The 20,276-nt window shown below is 52.4% G+C and overlaps 1 protein-coding gene across 13 annotated transcripts in view; it reads left to right on the top strand.

Annotated features, from left to right (window-relative positions):
- Nucleotides 1–1,687, top strand: part of ARHGEF10L (Rho guanine nucleotide exchange factor 10 like) — a 182,103-nt gene extending 180,416 nt beyond the window's left edge. For all 13 annotated transcript variants that reach the window (XM_017852046.1, XM_017852048.1, XM_017852050.1 and 10 more), the window contains one exon: nucleotides 659–1,687. In XM_017852046.1, the coding sequence (XP_017707535.1) occupies nucleotides 659–1,191 (533 nt within the window). In that variant the 3' untranslated portion in view covers nucleotides 1,192–1,687. The remainder of the gene's footprint in view (nucleotides 1–658) is intronic.
- Nucleotides 1,688–20,276: the final 18,589 nt, after the last annotated feature.

The raw sequence follows: 20,276 nt of genomic DNA on the forward strand, positions 1-20,276 counted from the left end.
AAAAAAAAAAAAAAAAAAAAAAAAAAAAAAAAAATTGCTTCTAAATTCTGAGATTTTCTATTTTCAAGGTTTCATCAAATAGGGCATTTTGTCCATCCAAAAGGCATTTGTGGAGGGTCTATTTCCAGGTGGAATCCTGGGATGTGGGGATGAATCAGGCAGAGACCCTGCTGTCAACAAGCTGATGGTCTCCTGGGTGTCATCATAGCTCGGGTGACAGGTGCTGGGATGAGGGTGCTCCGGGGGTTGGGGACACAGAGACTGGGATGGGCAGCTCCCCATGCATGAATTCAGGAGGGATTCACAGTGAGAAGCTTGAGCTGGGCCTTGCAGAAAGAGTTGCAGAATCAGGTAGACGGGAAAGGATTTCTAGGTAGAGGCAGCCTCTTGGCAAAGGCTCAGAGACGAGGAAATTCTTGGAATTTCACACTGAGGCTCCCCCATGTGGTGTATAAGGTCGTTCCTGTTCCGCTTCCCTGAGGAAGTTGTGCAGGAGCACGGGATAGCCAGACCTGTGGCCTTCGGGGGAGGTGCCAACATAGAAGAAGTGACCCCTCCAAAAATACCCACACAGAGAGTTCTCCAGGAGAGAGACTCAGGTGCCTCCTTAATGCGCTGGGCCTTTGGGTCCCTTTCTCTCTCGCCCCATTTTCTGCAGGGAAAGGCATGGTCTCACTCAACGGGCACTGTGGGCCTGTGGCCTTCCTGGCTGTGGCTACCAGCATCCTGGCCCCTGACATCCTGCGGAGTGACCAGGAGGAGGCTGAGGGGCCCCGGGCTGAGGAGGACAAGCCAGACGGGCAGGCACACGGGCCCGTGCCCGACAGCCACGTGGGCCGAGAGCTGACCCGCAAGAAGGGCATCCTCTTGCAGTACCGCCTGCGCTCCACCGCACACCTCCCGGGCCCACTGCTCTCCATGCGGGAGCCGGCGCCTGCTGATGGCGCGGCCCTGGAGCACAGCGAGGAGGACGGCTCCATTTACGAGATGGCCGACGACCCCGACGTCTGGGTGCGCAGCCGTCCCTGCGCCCGCGACGCCCACCGCAAGGAGATTTGCTCCGTGGCCATCATCTCCGGTGGGCAGGGCTACCGCAACTTTGGCAGGGCACTGGGCAGCAGTGGGAGGCCGGCCCCATGTGGGGAGACAGACAGCACCCTCCTCATCTGGCAGGTGCCCTTGATGCTATAGCCCCTCCCGTCTCCCCTCAGAGGGCACAGCTGCAGGCCTAACCGAGGCTACCACCGGCTCTTGTGCTCTAGAGACCTGCACGGGATGTGTGGATGGGCCTGGACTCTCCAGAAACTACTTGGGCAGAGCAAAGGAAAACCTCTTCTTTTTAAAAAAAATTTTTTGGAGTGTTTTGGGGAGAAGTTTTAGGGCTTGGGGAGAGGGAGGACACATCTGGAGGAAATGGCCTTCTTTTTAAAAGCAAAAAACACGAAACCTCACAACTGCCTGGCAAGCCCAGTATCACTTGTTTGGGCCCTAGCGGGGCTCCAAGGCAGCCACACACCCCTCCTGGAAGGGTGTGTGCGTGTGAGTGTGTGCGAGTGTGTGGGCTGGTGTGTGAATATCTATAAATACGTATATATGGTGTATATTATATGTGTATAAATAAAGTCTGTACATATTGGAGCTCTGGGAGATGCTGGAATAAAAGACAAGAGTTACATCCGGACTTGGATTGAGGTTTTGTTGTGGTTTTTTAAAGGCGTGATGGGAAAGAGACAGAGAGAGCAGCTATTGGTAGAGAGGGGTTATTCAGGACCCAGGAGCAACTCTTAGGCTTGGCCGGAGGGTGGAGCTGCTGCGGGAATTGGCTCTAGAACCTCACAGTCCAATCTGGTTACCATTTACCACAGGTGGCTAATTAATTTTCAAATTAATGAAAATGAAATCAAACATTCAATCTCTCAGTCACCATAGCCACATTTCAGATGTGGCTTGAGTGGTGAGTGGTGAAGGATGAGGTGGCACAGATATGACCATTTCTACTTTAGAAGAAAGCTCACTTCTGCTCCAGAAGGAGCTCTGGGAGCTTCTTTTCTGAATATTTTTTGGAAAAAAGACTGGTTCACCCCAGCTCTGGAGTAGCGTGGGGGCGGAAGGCCTTGGTGTCTAACAGTGCAAGCCAGCAGGGAGGGGAAGCTGAGGGACTTCTCTGCAAACTGGCAGCCATGTCCTAGGACTTGGGGTCAGAGGGAGGACTGGGTGGGCTTCAGGTGAGGTCCATTAGCAGCAGGAGCAGAGCCTAGGCTGCAGGTGGGATGGGCAGGTGGGGCTGTCTCTGGCCCTGGCTCCTCTCTTCTGGCTCAGTTTATCCTTAGATTTCCAGAGCTGCCTGCAGGAAAGAAAGTCAAAATCAAAAGCCACCACCCAAAAGGGAAGTGTTTCCTCCATCTTCCCACCCTCTGCCTCTCTGTCATCTGTCTACCCACCACCCACCGGTACTTGCATTGAGCTCTTTCCACTGAAGTTCTGGGAACCCAGTGGAAAAACTACCAAGGAGTGGACATTCCAGCCGGGTGCTAACCTCCTGATAGATTCTCGCCCACTAGAGAAGTCATTTATTACTCATTTTGCAAACCCCTCAAGTTCCTGCTATTTGCCGGGCACTGTGCTATGTGGGCAAGACTGCAGCTCTCCATGCCCACAGGAAGTGCATGATGTAGCGGGGAGGGCAGGCGTAAATACCCACGAGTGAAGGCTTGAGGAGATCGAGGGTGCTGCGGAGGAGGAAGGGGGATGGAGGAGCAGCCCGTGCTCAGGTGGAGGGTAGACAGAAGTTGGCTATGCCCAGAAGGAGGTAGCCAGTGTGGGTCCCCAGGAAGGGGAGAAAGGAAACTGGTCCAGAGGAACCAGTACACCTGAAGGTCCCACACTGACTACGGCTCAGACGTGTCCACCTCCTTTGGGCCTCAGGATCCCATTTTGTATCCAAAGAACCATCACTGCCCTGTCTACCTCTCTTGGAAGAGAATAAAGTGCCCTGGTTCCATTTTTGTTGAACAAGTGGGTTATTGAACAAATACTCTGTCTGAATGGGCCTCCCAGGAGGTGTGTTTATCCCATCAATCAAATGTCAACCAAGACTTCCTGAGACAGAGACCAGTGAGTCGAGGCTGCCTGGGACAAGGAGTGAGCCTGGACTCCAGGGTCTGGCAGGCCTGCGTTCAAGTCCAGTCCCACGAAAACGTGGCTGTATGGCTCCCAGCACGTCCCTCTGTTTCCTTATCTCTAGAATGGAGGGGATGATGTGTCGCAGAGTTCCAGGTACCAACACCACAGAAAGCATCTGGAAGAGCCCTCCAGTGGCGTTTTAGGTGATGGTTCCTTATATCCTCGCTCCAAATGATTTGAGGCTGGCGGTTCTTATTGAGGAGGTTCCTCTTTGGTGCTGGAGCTGGCATCTGGGATCTCCACGGGCCTGTTAGATCCTAGACCTACAGATCACTCGGCTAAAAGGGACCTGGGAGATCGAATGACGCCCGTTAAATCCCGTCACGGAGAAAACGACTGACTTTACTACTTCAGTGAAATTATCACGTCAGTCACCAGCTCATCTCCGCGCCTCCAACAACAGAGCAAGGGAGGGTCACGAGTGCTGCGAACGGCTCCCGAGACCCACTGAGGACGTGCCTCACATGTGAGTGGAGGCCTGGCCTTAGATATTGATAAGGGTAATAATACCTAATAATACCCAGAGTGCTCCGGGTGCCTGAGCTCCTTTCTTCGTTACAACTGTTCTCTGAGGCTGCTTTTGTTTGCCTCATTTTGGAGGTGAGGGGTCTGAAGTTCAGGGAATTTAAGCAACCTGCCTAGGAAGGCTCAGAGCCTAAAAGTCAGGCCTGGGACTATAGTCTGTCTGCCACCAAGGTGGCTCTTAGCCCCCAGACTACTCGCCCCCAGAGCAAAAGTTTGGAGACAAACAGAGCAGAGTTGCTACTGTGCTCTCCCCACTTAGCAGCTGGGGTACGTCAGGCAAGTGCCTTAATCTGTGTCTCAGGGAGTCCCTGCCATGGGAACGGACCATCATTCATTCAGTGTTCACTGAATGCCGATTGCGTTTTCAAGTAATCGCCCGGACCCGTTTTCAAGTAGACACTGGGTAGGGTGTAGTGAAAAAGACAAATCCCATACACACCCGCTCTCCATTCTACTGGTGGGGCGGGAGGGAACAGACCAGGAGAAAATATGTCAGATGATATTTGAGCTCTGGAGAGACATAACAGAGAAGGGGGATGGGGAGTGCTGGGGAGGGGCTCATGATGTCAAAAAGGGTGGTCAGGAGGCCTCACTGAGGAGGTGACCTCCAAGCTAAGACCTGAAGGCAGAGCAGACATCGGGTGGTAGAACATTTCGGGCTGAGGGCAAGTGCAGGTGCAAAGCGCGGAGGCAGGAGTGTGGCTGGAGCAGGGATGGGCTGGGGAGAGGAGGCAGTGGGCAGTGGGAAGCCACTGGAGGGTTTCAAGCAGAAGAGGGACACCATCTGTCTGATGTTTTCAAACAATCACGTTTGGCTACTAAATTAAGAATAATCCGTGGAGGTGGGGACACCAGTGTGGGAGCCAGGAGCCCTCCTGTTGAGAGCTGTTGCAGTCAGCCCGGCTCGAGAGGCAGGGGGCAGCAATGGAGAGTGGTCAGCTTCGGGATGGATTCTGTTGTCCCAGAGCCCACTGGGTTTGCAGATAGATGGGCTGGGAAGGAAAGAGAGGAGTCAAGCATGCCCCCGGGGTCTGGCCTGGCGACAGGAAGGTCAGAGCTGCCAGCTTCCCTGGCAGGGTAGCTGTGAGGGGCAGCTTTTCTGCAGGAAGAGCGGGAATGGGGTTTGGATGGGCTACATTTAAGTTGCCTTTGGGCATCCGAGTGGAGACGTAGGGAGGACAGTTGACTGTGTGAATTTGGAGTCAGCAGAGAGGTCCATACCAGGGGTGCCTGAGCCTGGATGCAGCCTCCAAGAGAGCAGAGTGGACGGAGGAGGTGTGAGGACAGAGTCCAGGGAAGGCCAGTGTCGGGAGGTCCAGGAGCTGATCAGGAAGCAGGGGGGAGGCTGAGATGCCAGGATGAAGGTGGAAGACTGGGAGGGCAGGGCGAGGGTTGGAAGGGGAGGGGTGATCTGTGCTGAATGCTGCTAAGGCTAAGGAGGAGCCTGAGGCCTGTCTTGGATTTAGCCACACGGACGCCCTCTCTGCCCTTAGGAGAGGTATGTGGGCAGAATTGGTGGCGGGGAAGCCTGAGGATGAGGAAGGAGGGTCTGGGACAGGAGCTCATGAGCAGTGGGGTCCTGGGTGGTTCTCAGGCCCCAGTGATTGGGTGGAGGGAAGGAGGGGCCATGACAGATGCCCCAGCCATGCAAGCCACAGCTCAGAGGGCCTGGAGTTTATCAGTTAATGGGCCTTCATCCCCTTGCCCTTCCCCAAGGGGGAAAACTACTTTCTCCACCCCTGGTGAGCAGGCTGAGGCTGCAGACAAGCCCAGTTCTCAGGAGGCAGCTGTGAGCCAGGCTGGTCTCCCAGCAGGAATCCTGCACAGCGGCTGATTGAGAATCTCTGGCTAGTGACAGGTTGCCCCAACCCCACCCCGGGGGAAAGCTAGCCTGCCATGCTGGGTTACTGCCAGACGCCTCTGTTCCTGTCTCTGTGCTCAGGCCTGGAGAGGTCAAGGCCTGACACCCCCATTCCTCAGAGGGAGGTGGGAATTGTTCCCTGGGCACTTCTGGCCCCAAGCCATGGACTCCAAAGGTGGGAGGGAAGCAGAGGCTGTCCTCATCCAGCATCTGAGCAGTCCCCCGCCTTGGAGCCCGACTGCCTGCAGTGGGGGGAGACCTGCAGTCAGGACACAGAAATGGCCCTCTCACTGTGTTCCAATAACTGACCTTCCTGTAGTTTGGACATCCCATAGCAGAAAACTCTAATTCTATTTTTTTGTTTTTTTTTTTTGACATGGAGTCTCACTCTTGCCCAGGCTGGAGTGCAGTGGCACCGTCTCAGCTCCCTGCAACCTCCTCCTCCTGGGTTCAAGCGATTCTTCTGCCTCAGTCTCCCAAGTAGCTGGGATTACAGGTGCCTGCCACTACGCCTGGCTAATTTTATATTTTAGTAGAGACAGGGTTTTTCCATGTTGGCCAGGCTGGTCTTGAACTCCTGACCTCAGGTGATCAACCCACCTCAGCCTCTCAAAGTTCTGGGATTACAGGCATGAGCCACCGTGCCCAGCCTCTAATTCTTAATTAAATGTGACATAGTCATTTCTGGGGCTTAAGCTGCTTCTTGGGGCTAACACAGTCTATTTGGGGTGAATTGATAGTCTTTTAGGCCCATCTTCTTCCCCTTCTGTCCCCCGCCTGTCATATGAACCCACGGGACGCTAATAGGATGCAGTGGTGGTGACCAGGGTGCAGGTGTCTGCACAGTGGCAGAGGCATTGGGGGTGTCCCTACTCTGTTCTGGCTTCTTTTGGTCTCCATGCCCCTACATCCCCTGCCATGGTGGTCCGTCCCATCCTTGGTGTCAGGCTGGCATTGTCAGTGCAGCCTGTCTCTGGTCTTGGGCACCTCACCTTGTGTACGCCCCAACCCTATCTCAGTCTCCCTTAGCCCTTCCACACCCTCACCAGCCTCCACCCCCAGGACACTCACAGACCTGTGTACCCCAGACCCCTCCCCTGCCCTGCTCTCCCCACCCTGGGGGGTATGTCAGGGATCAGACCCCTGCCCGCGGGCTCTCGTGCTCGCTTCAACCTTTCTGATTGACTCCTAGAGGCCAGGTGAATTCAACCTCAGGCAGGTCCCTCCCGTCCATCCTGTTGCTGACTTGCTGCTTACAAAGGGATTTCCTAACGGGAAAGCTGCCCTTCGGCCTGTAGGAGTTGTGTGCTCAGGCGTTGAGCTCTGTTTTTGCTTCGTAAAAGAAAGCAGAGTCTGAGACAACGATTTTGATTCAGGTTGTTTATTTGGGAGGGGAGATCAGGGAACCCTGACGGGGGCATGAAATGGGGAAGGGAAGGCAGCCAGTGCGGGAGGAGGTATTGAACATGTTACTAAGTGGGTACCTTGGGCCCAAGCCTGCTGAGGGACTCTGGGAGACAGTGTCGAGCTTTCTTCTCCAACCCCCACCAGCTGGGTGCCTGACTGAGCTGCCCCTGGAGGCGTGGGTTGTCTGCTTCCTTGTTAGCCAGAGATGGGACTTAGGTGGAGAGAGCCGGCGTGCTTGCCTGTGCGCTATAGCAAGTGCCCGTAGCAAGCTGTGGCTTTTATCATTTAAAATTTTTTCTACCCCAACAAAGCCAGACTTTCAAGAGGATAGTCTTGCTGTGGACACAAACATGTGGAATTTGGAACCCAAAGCCGGTTGTTTGTTCTAGGTTATATCCCCGTCTCAGCTCGCGCTGTGCTAACAAAATGCCACTTGCCAGGCAACTTAAACAACAAACATTTATTCTCACAGTTCGGCAGGCTGGAAGCGCAAGAGCAAGGAGCTGGCAGATTCACTGTCCGGAACGCTCCTCCCAGGTTGCAGGCAGCTGCTTTTTTGCAGTGTCCTCACGTGGCAGAGAGTGTAAGCTCTGGTCCCTCTTTCTTTCTTTCCCTTTTCTTTTTTTTGGACATGGAGTCTTGATCTGTTACCCAGGCTGGAGTGCAGTGGCACGATCTTGGCTCACTGCAACCTTGCCTCTTGGGTTCAAGCAATTCTTCTCTCTCAGCCTCCTGAGTAGCTGAGATTACAGGCACACACCACCACACCTGGCTAATTTTTGTATTTTTAGTAGAGACAGGGTTTCACCATGTTGGTCAGGCTGGTCTCGAACTCCTGACTTGAGGTGAGCTGCCCACCTCGGCCTCCTAAAGTGCTGGTGCTGGGATTACAGGTGTGAGCCACCATGCCCAGCCTCTTTCTTCTTTTTATAAAGGCGTGAACCCCATCTTGGGGGCTCTACCCTCATGACATAATCACCTCCCAATGGCCCCACCTCCAAATATCATCACATTGGGGTTTAGAACATCAACACATGAACTTTGAGGGGACACAAACGTTAAGGCCATAACACTTCCTACCCCCACCCCACAACATGTGATAAATGGCACTGACTGAGGTGGAGGTTTGGAAACATCAACTCATCAAGATTTATAAGTGATATGGTTAGGCTTTGTGTCCCCACTCGAATCTCATCTTGAGTTGTGATCCCAGGTGTTTAGGCAGAGACCTGGTGGGAAGTGATTGGATTACGGGGGCAGTTTTCCCCATGCTGTTCTCGTGATAGTGAGTTCTCATGAGATCTGATGGTCCTCGAGATCAGCTTTCCCTTCCTGCTTTTTTTTTTTTTTTTTTTGAGACGGAGTTTCACTCTGTTGCCAGCTGGAGTGGTGCAGTGGCTCGCCGATCTCGCGTCACTGCACCTCTGCATCGCGGGTTCACGATTCTCCTACCTCAGCCTCCTGAGTAGCTGCGGACCACAGGCGCCCGCCACCACGCCTTGGCTTACATTTTTTGTATTTTTAGTAGAGACCGGGGTCTTCCACGTGTTAGCGCACGGATCAGGCTCTTTTTTTTCTTTTTCTTTTTTCTTTTTTTTTGAGAGCGGAAGTCTCGGCTCTGGTCACCAGGCTGAGTGCTGTGGCCGCCGATCTCAGCTCACTGCAAAGCTCCGCCTCCCGGGTTCACGCCATTCTCCTGCCTCCAGCCTCCCGAGTAGGCTGAGGGACTACAGCGCCGCCCACGTCCGCCCGGCTAGTCTTTTTGTAGTTTTAGTAGAGACGGGGTTTCCACCGTGTTAGCAGGATGGTCCTCGATCTCTGACCTCGTAGATCAACCGTCTCGGCCCCTCCCAAAGTGCTGGGATTACAGGTGTGAACCACCGCGCCCGGCCTCCCTGCTCTTAGATGCTCCTGTCTCCTGCTACCTTGGAAGAAGGTGCCTGCTTCCCCTTCCATCATGATTGTAAGTTTCCTGAGGCCTCCCCAGCCATGGGGAACTGTAAGTCAATCAAACCTCCTTGATTTATAAATTACCCAGTCTCAGGTGTTTCTTTACAGCACTGTGAGAAAGGACTCATACAATAAGGGATAAAAATAAACCTCAGGCTATGTCGCCAACAAATTGCGCCCCCTACACAACTAAGCACCTTTGCTGTACCTGACATTAGGCTAGAGTTACTGAGGATGTAATAGTGTCCCTGTCCTCTCTGAACATGTAGTCCAATAGGCAGGATGCTGGCACCAAGGAGAGTCAACCAAGGAAGGCCTCCTGGAGGCAGGGAGGTGTGGCACAGCAGATGTGGGCGTTGGAGCAGATTTGAGTTTGGATCTTGGCTCTGTTACATATTGACTGTGTGGCCTTAAACGAGTGCTACTCCTGGGCTTCTATGTCCTCAGCTGAACAAATGGGCTTTTGAGGGCTTCCTTAAGGGATGGCTGTGAGCACCCAGGGGGCCTCAGGTGTGAGCAGTTTCTAGTGCGTCTCCAGGCCCAGCTGCTGCTTCTACAAGCATTATCTCTGGGAATCCTCAAAATTAACCAGAAAGGGAGGCAGATGAAATGAAGCCTCAGAGGATGCAGTGACCTGCTGGAGTGTTCACAGCCTTAGGGGTGAGGGAAGGAGGACTGAGGGAGGCCCTGGGGAGGGCTGGGGCTGAGGCTGGGCCATGCACTGGGGTTGGGGCTGGGGCTGGGCCATGGGCTGGGGCTGGGGGCTAGAGCTGGGGCCGGGGGAGGGAGGACTGAAGGGATCCTGGGGAGATCTGGTCCTGGGAGGGCTGAGGCTGGGGCTTGAGGCTGTGTTTCTAAACCTGGGCTCAGGAGGAGACTCTAGGCATCACTCCTTGGGGCCAGAACCATGTCAGACTCCTGGCCACAAGTCTGTTGCCCTTTCAGAGTGGAACTGGCCCTCCTGCCACCAATATGTTTTGTGTGGCCCCCCAGCTGGCTCCAGTCCTGTGAAAGCCCAGCAGCTTCCCTGCGGTTCCCTGGGGGTAATGGAGCCTCTGAAGCATGCCTTCTGGAGGGCCCAGTACCTGCTTTATTTTGAGACAGGGTCTTGCTGTGTTGCTCAGGACCAAAAGATCTTCCCACTTCAGTCTCCTGAGTAGCTGGGACCACAGGCACACGCCACCACACCTGGCTAGTTTTTCCAATCTTTTGTTGAGACAGGGTCTCGCCATGTTGGTCAGGCTGGTCTCCAACTCCTGGGCTCAAGCGATCTGCCACCTCAGCCTCCCACTGTGCTGGGATTACATGAGCCACGGCTCCCAGCCTCAATGCCTGCTCTCTTTAGACTCCAAAGCACGAGCCTGTGGGTTCATGCAGGAGGCCATGGGGTGGTAGGGTGGTCACAGGAGGATGAGGTCTGAGCTTTCACAGTCCTACTGCTCTGATGGGTGATACTGAGTCACTGACCCGGGATGTTCCCTGTCTGCTGGGGGAGATGGCCTTGTTCTTAGGAAGCTCCCAGGCTGCTGGAGGATGCACAGCTCCTATCACCGGGTTTGATGGGGAAGTCACGAGTCTGCTAGGGAGCCCTGACTCTGCTCTCCCTACCCCAGATGGGGTAAGATCTAATTTCTGTCCAGGGGGCGACTCTAATCTGCTGGGGGAGATAGTTCCCTGTCCTCAGAGGATTCTCCAATCCAATGGTGGAGATCCCTGGGCTGAAATGGGAGTTCAACCCTGTGCCCTCGGTGAGCTCCCAGTCTGAATGGGAGACAGGTCTCCCAACCGTGAAAGAGACCCAATGATAAGACACGTAACGGAAACTTTTTAACAATGCAGACCTAATTGCGGCATTGCCGAACCACTCGAAACTCCTCATTTGCACATTCCTGGGGAAATGGCAAATAGCAAGAATGTGTAAATTGAGGAAAATTTATATAATTACCCGAGCTATTTCTTGTCAACTCTTCATCTCCACAGAAACCACAAAACCTTTCCTGGTGAGTGGCGGTCATTCTGGGCTCTCCGCCTGAGACAGGAAACTGAGGCTCCTTCTCTGCATCGTGGGCCCTTCCAGGTGCCCGGTGTGTGGGTTCCAGAGGATCCTGGAGTTGGGAGACCTGGGTTCGAGTTCTGGCTCTGCCACTGGTCTGCTGAGTGATCCTCTGTGGCCCAATCCTGTCCAGAAGCGCTGTGCTCTTTCTGGGTTCCAGCACTGGGATGTGTGCAGTCTACCTTCCATCACAGGAGTCATCACAACCACACCCAGGGGGAGGTGCTATTATTGTCCCCACCTTACAGAGGAAACGGAGGTCAGGGAGGCAAAGTCACTTGCCTGGGGTCACATGGCACAGAAGCGGACCCGGGGCTGTGGACTCAATACCATACCTTTAACCATGCCTTGACTGCTGCCCCTATCCTCGGTCAGAAAATAAAGCCTGTTTCCCAGCACCCCCCAACCCTCCACCACTTTGCTGCCTGAGGACCCCGTGTGAGAACAGGTGACATGTCAATACAAGCTGCAGAATGCTTGTGAACCCTGGGCCTCAGTTTCCTCTTCCAGAACATGGGGCTATTCACAGCATTCACTGCAGGGGCTGTTTCAAGGATGAAATGAACTGATTCATGTAAAATACTCAGCTCCCGGCCTCTAGTGGGCCCTCATTAACTTGATTATCACTGTCTCGAGCGGGGTCGGCCAGGTGTCTACCTGTATTCCAAGAGGCCCCTCTTTGCCTCTCGGAATACACACCCAGGCATAGGCATCTTGCTGAGTCCTCAGCACCTTCTTTTCTTTTCTTTTCTTTTCTTGTTTTTTCTTTTCTTTCCTGACAGTCTCACTCTGTTGTCCAGGCTGGAGGGCAGTGGTGTAATCCTGGCTCACCGCAACCTCTGCCTCCTTGGTTCAAGCGATTCTCCTGCTTCAGCCTCCCGAGTAGCTGGGATTACAGGCACCCACCACCATGCCCGGCTAATATTTGTATTTTTAATAGACTCAGGGTTTCACCATATTGGCCAGGCTGGTCTCAAACTCCTGATCTCAAGTGATCCACCTGCCTTGAACTCCCAAAGAGCTGGGATTACAGGCATGAGCCACCGTGCCCGGCCGCCCTTAGCACCTTCTTAAGAGTGGCCACAGCCCCTCTTAAGCTAGCTGGAGAGCCCTGCTGTCTGTGTAGAAACTTCTTTCCATTCTGCTGGCTTAGGGCATACAAACACTGTTGCCGCTCAACAAGCATTTTTAGAAAACAAGGACAAAGTACAGTCAGCAGTGTACTGTCAAACACACATCCCATCATGACCCATACAGTGGTCCAGAGAGTGGATGGTGCGAATTTGCAGAAAACCCAGCTGGGTTTGGGCAAGTGTACCTATTCATTCAGCAAATGTCTACTGCTGGCCACTGTGTGCCGGGCTCTGGGCTGGGCTCTGGCACCTGGGCAGTGGAGGGACAGACACAGCCCTACCCTCCTAGATCTGAGCCTCTAGCTTCATGGGTGAGACAGGCTTGAAAAGAGGAAGTTTGGTTGGGCACAGTGGCTCACACTTGTAATCCCAGCACTTTGGAAGGCCGAGGTGGGAGGATCGCTTGAGCCCAGGAATTTGAGACCAGCCTGGCCAACATAGGGAGACCCTTGTCTCTATATACAATTAAAAAGTTAGCGGGGGGTGATGGCACATGCCTGTGGTGCAGCTACTCGGGAGGCTGAGGTAGGAGGATCACCTGGACCCAGGAAGTTAAGACTGCAGTGAGCTGTGATTGTGCCACTGCATGCCAGTCTGGGGGACAGAGTGAAATCCTGTCTCAAAACAAAATGAGAGAGAGAGAGAGAGAGAGGAAGAAAGAAAGAAAGAAAGAAAGAAAGAGAGAGAAAGAAAGAAGGAAGGAAGGAAAGAAAGGAAAGGAAGAAAGAAAAAGGAAAGAAAGAAAGAGAAAGAAAGAAAAAGAAAGAGTTCAGGGAAAAGGATGCTGGTGGCTTTGGGGCCTCACAGATGTGGAGTCTCCCACTTGGTTCCACTCCTGGGGTTTTACCCTTTACTGGCCTCAGTTTTCCCCTCTGTAAGATGGTAGTAAGAGAACTTATCCTGGGCTACTGCTCGGATTAAAGGAGATGATGTGTACACAGTGCTCAGCACAGGGCCTGGTAAAGGGGAGATGTGCCATCAACGGCAACTATTTTTAATGGTAATAACATTAATGGTGGGCCTGACCTGTTGTGAGTGTATGGTTGTGAGTGGGTGGGGCTGGTATGATGGGACTGAGCCTGGGGCTGGGGACCATCCTCTGCGAGGACCCCATCCGGAAGGTGGAGAGATCCAGGTGCTCAGCTGCAGGGGAATTGGGCACCATTGTGGGGCTGGACTCTTTTCTCAAACCCAGGGCTGGGGGTTTGTGGCTTCAGGAACTGGGGTGTCAGGGGAGTGCTGTGACCCAAGGTGGCCAGGAATCCCTCAGCTCCCTTCCCGAAGGTGTTGTGAGTTCTTTCTGGTCTGAACCTAACTCTAAGGAGGAGATACAATCTTCTCCTGTTATTGGATGACCAGGCATTTTTTCTTTGGCAAATCCAGGGCCGTGCATTTATTTTATTTATCTTTTTTTTGTTTTGCTTCATTTTTCCTTTCTGAGGGCCATGCATTTATAGACTGTTTTGCATATACACGAGGGCCTATTTACATCCTATTCACATGTTTCTCTGGGTGTGAGGTTCAAGAGGCCCAAACTCAAAGCGTGTAAAACAAAATAAGTGTGTTGAGTCTACCCTTCTTAGCTGACCTGGACCCCACAGGCAGGGATGGAGGAGCTCAGAGGGGTGGGTGGTCCCCAAAGGATGGTTAGAGCAGGGAGGGACCCTGGGGTCAGCTCTTTCCTGTGTAACTCTGGACCGGGGGAAACAGGAGCTTTGGGCCCCTGGGTGCAAAGGAGCTAAAGAAGCTGAGATGAAACCACAGCACAGGGCATCCTTGGCTGCTCAGTACAGACCTCAGAACTGCGGACAGGTGTAGATGGGATGTGGTGGCACCTGTTCTAATAAGCCCTGGTTGTTCAGCACCTACTATATGCCAGGCACTGCACCAGACTCTTCAGGAATGTTAGTGTAACAGTTAAAGAAAGAGGAAAGAAACACAAAAAGCAGCTCAACAGTCAAAGACAGCTTTATTTTGGAGAGTAAATCTGAGAGGGGCTTCTGACTGATTTTGGTCAGGAGGATTCTCCCTTACAGACTAAGGATATTTAAGGGTTTAGGAAGGGGAGAGCTTAGCACAGGCTCGGAATGTTTCCCCGTGACGGAAAGTTGATTAAGATGTTGGAATGTCTCTGGTCGGAGAGAAGGCTATCTTGGGGTTGGTGTGTTTCTGGTTGGAGGGGGGTTTATCTTAGGGTTGGAATGTTTCTGGTGATGCTGACATTAGCCATTAGGCTGATGTTTTGGGGCTGGATTTGGGCAGTTTTTAAATCAAGGTGAACTTAAAATAGTGGTGTTTGTCCAATAAGGTGATGCACCTGCTCCGTCAGTTAGTTCACTGTCTTTTCAGAGACTTAGATGTGTGCTGCTTCCAAATCCATTTTAGAGACGAGCAAACTGAAGTTCAGAGACCCAAAGTGACCTATCCAAGGCCATGTAACTGGTCTTTGGAGGCCCTAGACTCAAACACAGGTCAATTTGGTTCCAGAACTTTTCTGTCTTGATTTAGGAGAGTAAGAAACCCAACCTCTGGCAGCCCTAGGAGCCGTGGGTGCACTGGCCTCCACGCTCTCCTCGGAATCTCCTGAACCTCCCTTCGTTCCCAGGGAAAGGACTTCTCTTCTGTTTCACTGGATTGCCTCAGGTATGAGGAAGGCAGGAACAGTAGGAGCCCCTGAGCCTCCAGGTTTCCATGGCAATGTGGCAGGGTGGTGGGGCAGCTTGTTATGAGAACATTCTCTGTCCTTTGAGAGATCCTGTGTCCCTTGAGGAAAGGAACTTCAGCCCCAGCCCCCAGCACAAGGCCTGGCCCCAAACAGGACCTCCATAGGTGTTTTTGATGTACCCAACCCTCCCAGGGTGAGTTAAAGGTGGTGGAAGGTTCTTTGCCACTTCCCCACATTGAGAAGTGGAGTTTATTTTCCTTCTTCTTGAATCTGAGTTGGTCTTTGCTTGAACTGTGGAATATGATGGAAGGAGTGCTGTGCCAGTTCTGAGCCTGGCAGCTTCTGCTTTCATGCTTTTGGGAACCCTGATCCCAAAAGAAGTCTAAGTACCCTGATGGAGAAATTGTGTGGGCATACTCATGGAGACACAGAGGACCTGAGAGAGAGGCCTGGCACCCCTAGTTGGCCCCCTGCAGGCAGCACACATGGGGGAGTCATCTAGATGCCATCTTGTTGAGCAAAAGAACTGCCCAGATGAGCACAGAATCATGAGATCATCACAAAGCCTGCTGTTTTAAGATGCTGAGTTTTGGGGTGGTTTGTTCTGTGTGACCTCATCTCTCCTCTTTTGGTAGTAAAAGCATTCTTTTGAAATCCCCCCTCACCTGCTCACCTGGTGGGGCTGCCAATAAAAACTATACCCTGTCCCTTCACCCACAGGAGTGGATGTGGGACCCAGGCCTAATCAGTAAAATGACTCACCCCTGGCAATAGCAATTGGGCCAGAGATGGGCATGTGACCCAAGAGGAACCAATCAGGGCCCTTCTCTGGCTTTTACATGTTCATCCTGGGTGAGAGAAGCTCTCAGATTTTTCTGGGATTGCTAAATTGGGAAGATGTAAACCCTGAATCAGTGTGGTCATGTCCCCCATCTCCATTCCCACCCCCGCTCAGTATGGAGTAGTGTCAGCCACATGAGAGGGAAGGGGGCCAAGATACGGACAGAGTAGTGGTGGTGACACCTTTGGGCTCTTTGCTTCTGTGGGCCAGTTCTCTCTCTGGACTTTCCAGTTTCATGAGCCAATAAGTGTTCTTTTTTCCCTAAGTTAGTTTGAGTTGATTTGTCACTGCAACTGATGGGATCCATGTCATGCCAATTCTGTTTCTTCGCCTTATCTTGCTAGAAATAGCATAGGCTGTGCTGTTCTCTGTCTCAGAGGCTCAGTTCTCATGGGAAAGGAAAGGAAATGTACACGTGCTCTGTCATACGTCCCAGTGCTGGGTGCTTCCTCTTTCCTCTTACCAAATGCTCACCGCTGCCTTCCAGGGAGGTGTGCCTGGTGCCTGTTTTTCAGGGTAGGATGGTGGCAGGTCAGAGGCTGAGAGGCAGAGATCCATTGAGGTGAGGATCCATGGTTCAGGATGCCCCGGTCCTCTCTCAAGGTGCAGTGGCCTTGCTCTGGGACAGAATGAAGCAGAGACTGGTTGGGGGAGGAAAGGGAATCCCATTAATTTTTCCAGTCCTAAATCAATGTAATGGGAGCCTCCGATGACTCTGATTTGATTTTTCATTTTCAGTGTTACAATTATCTGCCCGATATTACCGGCAGCTCAAGCTTGAAATGGGACAACACGGCAGAGGCTGTCAGAAAGGGAACAGTACAAGATTACACCAATTACCGAATATTTTGCTAATTAGACACCCAATTCATCGCTTTCATTTACGGCAAGGGAAACAAATGCCTAGCACTGTCATTGTTATTCTTCCTTGCTGAGCGGCAGTTCTCACCCCGGCTCTCCTTGGATCTTACATCCCATGGAGAACTTCAGCTTCAGGATCCTTCATCCCTGCAATACTGGACTGTTTAGAATCAGGGAACCCCTGACATCTACCCTTAGGTCTTCTGGCTGCTCTCTGAGGAGACAGAATGCAGACGGTTCCAGTGAGCTCACCCCATGGGATGACACTGTGCCAGAATGCAGGATGCGTGGTGACAAATTTCAGGTACCCCAAACTGACGATCAGGTGGCTCAGAGGAGAATCTGTGGAAGGAATCAGGCTGGGAGGTGTTCAGGGTCAGAAAGCTTCCTTCTCTTTTACAGATGGGGGACACTGAGGCTCAGAGAGGGATACAATTTGGTTAAGGTGCCACAGATGGTTGTGACCGACCTATGCCTGAACCCCAGCTCCCCTGACCTCTAAGCTGACAGTCTTTCCACCCACTGTGTGTGGCCAATGTGACCTCAAGTTTGTTTAAATCTCCTCTGCAACTGAACATGTTGGCAAATCTGGATCAGAGAGGAAACAGAATCACCCAACGTGTACAGGCGCTGGCTCTACCTGTTATCTGCAGGCCCACACATCTGCACGCTGCCCTTCTTAGCACATTCATGGGCCTTTCTGTGGGGTTGGAAGATCTGTGTTCAAACCCTACATCTGCTACTTACCAGCTGTGTGACCTCGGCCAAATGTGTCAACACTTTGAACCCCAAAAGGAGCAGAGCAGCATGAGAGAGGCTCAGGAAAACCAGTCTTGAGTGGTTTAGCTAAAAGAGCCACTTACCAAACGGACGCCCCAGGCTCAGAGAGGAGGGCTTCCATTGTTTCATTTCAGTGGTGAAAATAACTGCTCTGATGTATCCAGGGCCCACTATGACTCCATCCAGGCAGGTGCCAAATCCAAATGCTTTATGTGTGTTTTCTGTTTTTTTTTTTTTTTTTTTGAGTCTCGCTCTGTTGCCCAGGCTGAATTGCAGTAGCGTGATCTCGGCTCACTGCAAGCTCCACCTCCTGGGTTCACACCATTCTCCTGTCTCAGCCTCCCGAGTAGCTGGGACTACAGACGCCCGCCACCATGCTGGGCTAATTTCAGCATTTTTAGTAGAGATGGGATTTCACCATGTTTGCCAGGCTGGTCTCAAACTCCCGACCTCAGGTGATCCACCCCCCTCAGCCTCCCAAAGTGCTAGGATTACAGGCATGAACCACTGTGCCCGGCCTATGTGTGTTTTCTTACTTAACTAGTGCAGGGAGGCAGGACTGTTATGCTCATTTTACGGCTGAGAGAACTGAGGCTGTCAGGAACCAGGTGACTAGATGCCTGTGGCACATGGCAAAGCCAAGACTGAAGACCCGCTTGTTTCCAGAAACCATTAGGACAAGATGGATTCCCTGGGTCCTTCAGCCTGCTGAGGATAAAATACTTCTGGGCTGGGGTGATGGTGTGCCCCGGAGACACTGCTGGCAAAGCCCATTCACCACTTCCTAGCTCCTGGTCCTCAGAGCTCAGCCCTCAGGACAGTTGCTCCTGGAAACATGGTCAGCTCTGCTCTGATGAACTTCATTATCTTTATCAAATTAATTTACACAAACCAGTGTGGCCACCTAATGAAGACATTTCCCAGGGCCCTGTGCAGACTGCTTAATGAGGCAGGAGCGGCTGGACTCAGGTTCCAAGTGTCCTGGGGTGAAGAGGAGAGCGGAGCTGTCGGCGTGACTGTGGCGGCCGTGGGGTTCCTGCTCTGCCTCCGTTCAGGGCTGTGAATGATCACCGCTGGTCATTTCCTCCTTCCTGCTGCCAAAGTCCTCACTTTGCCAGGTGCCAGTTTATCACTCCAGGACTTCTTGAGCAGGTGGGTGTGCTACGACCTGCAGTACCTGGGAGGCCTTCCTTTATTCTAGCACAGATAGATTCCTTGCTCCAAGCTCCTCCTTGTTAATTTCGTAAGTGACCAAGATATGACTTTCTTTTGTGCCTGCTAATGGCTCAGCCCTGCAGCAGAGTGCCCCCAGTTTGGTAAATGAACTTCTTTTCTTTCTGTAAATGAGATTTTTAAGATGGGAGGAGAAGACAGGCGAGACTGAAAGTCGAGAGGCCAATACAGAGCTCTGGCGGCTCCGGGTGAGCAAGGGTTGCTGTCATTACGGGAAGGAAGACAGGGAGCTGCCGGGAGGCCTGCTTCTTAGGAGGAGTGGGGGACGGGGTACAGGTAGCCTCATTTCCGGCTTGAGCAACTGGACAGAGAGTGATCAGCCTTGCCAATTCATTCATTCATTCATTCACTCATTCAATACTCACCAAATAATACATGTGAATATACACACATATGCCCACCTATTGTATGTCAGGCCATGGGTGCCAAGTACCATTCATGAAGCCATGAACAAAACACACCAAACCGCTGTCTTCACAGACCCAACATTCTAGTAAGAATTTACTCTTAAACTTCTCACTTAGGATTTTAAAATTTTGAGTCTTGGGTTCACCCAATCTTAAAACCAGAGACTCTTCACTGTGACCGTGTAACTTGCACCCAATGAGCACAGACCTCATGCATTGTCTGCCTCAGTCCTCGCAACAATCCTGCGTGGTGGATCCTAGGATTGTCCCCATTTTACAGATGATGCCATTGAGGCTTAAGGAGAGCAAGTTATTTTGGCCAAGTTCACACGGCCCTGCAGCCAGGATTTGGCCCAGGCCTATCAGACACCTCTGTTCCCCTCTGCTGCCTCCCTCATCTCACAACTTGGGGTAACTTTCAACAGGCACCCCAGACTGTCTGTTAAAAGGGACTGTCCTCCCTGCATGCAGAATCTGCTGTGATATCTCATGAATGAGGCCATGTAGCCCTCACATATCCTGATCCTCAAGCACTCAGGGCCTTGCCTCTCCACCCAAGCCCCTTCCTCACCATACCAGCTACTTCCATCCCCACTCGACAGGGTGCTTCTCTTCCTCACTTAGCCAGGCTCTTGCAGCCGGCACCCCTGAGTCCCCTACTCTTTGTCGTCACCCTTTCTCCCAGCCTGCTGGATCGGCTTATGTTGGCGGTAGAGCCGTCCCTGGTCACAGGAAGGAGGGAATAATGACAGTGAAAACAACACACGCTGGCCCTGTGGCAGGCTTAGTAAGCGCTTAGTACGCGCCATGCCCTGCCTCACCGAATCTTCCAGGTGAGTACTGTCATTATTTCCACTCGACAGTGCAGGGAATGAGGCTCAGGGAAGGGAAGGGTCTTGCCAGGGGCACACAGATAGTAAATGGCAGAGGCGGGAATGGAACCCGGGACCGTGGCTCCAGAGTCTACATACATAACTAGTGATGATGTGGGGAGTCCGGAAGCTGGGCTGGCCACGTGTGTTCTCCCAGGAAAACTCCCGACTCAGTGATGCTCCATAAGATGGGCCCAGGTCAGACACAGTGACTCATGCCTGTAATCCCAGCACTGTGGGAGGCAGGAGGCAGAGGCAAGAGGATCACTTGAGCCCGGGAGTTCGAGACCAGCCTGGGCAACATATCAAGACCCTGTCTCTAGAAAGAATTTGAAAAATTAGCTGGGCATGGTGGCATGTGCCTTTAGTCCCAGCTCCTCAGGAGGTTGAGGTGGGAAGATCGCTTGAGCCCAGGAAGTTTGAGGCTGCAGTGAGCTATGATCATGCCACTGCACCATGGCCTGAATGACTGAATGAGACCCTGACACTAGAGAAGAAAAAAAAA

Source organism: Rhinopithecus bieti, unplaced genomic scaffold, assembly GCF_001698545.2.
Source record: "Rhinopithecus bieti isolate Rb0 unplaced genomic scaffold, ASM169854v2 scaffold_33652, whole genome shotgun sequence".
In the NCBI taxonomy this organism is placed as follows: Eukaryota; Metazoa; Chordata; class Mammalia; order Primates; family Cercopithecidae; genus Rhinopithecus; species Rhinopithecus bieti.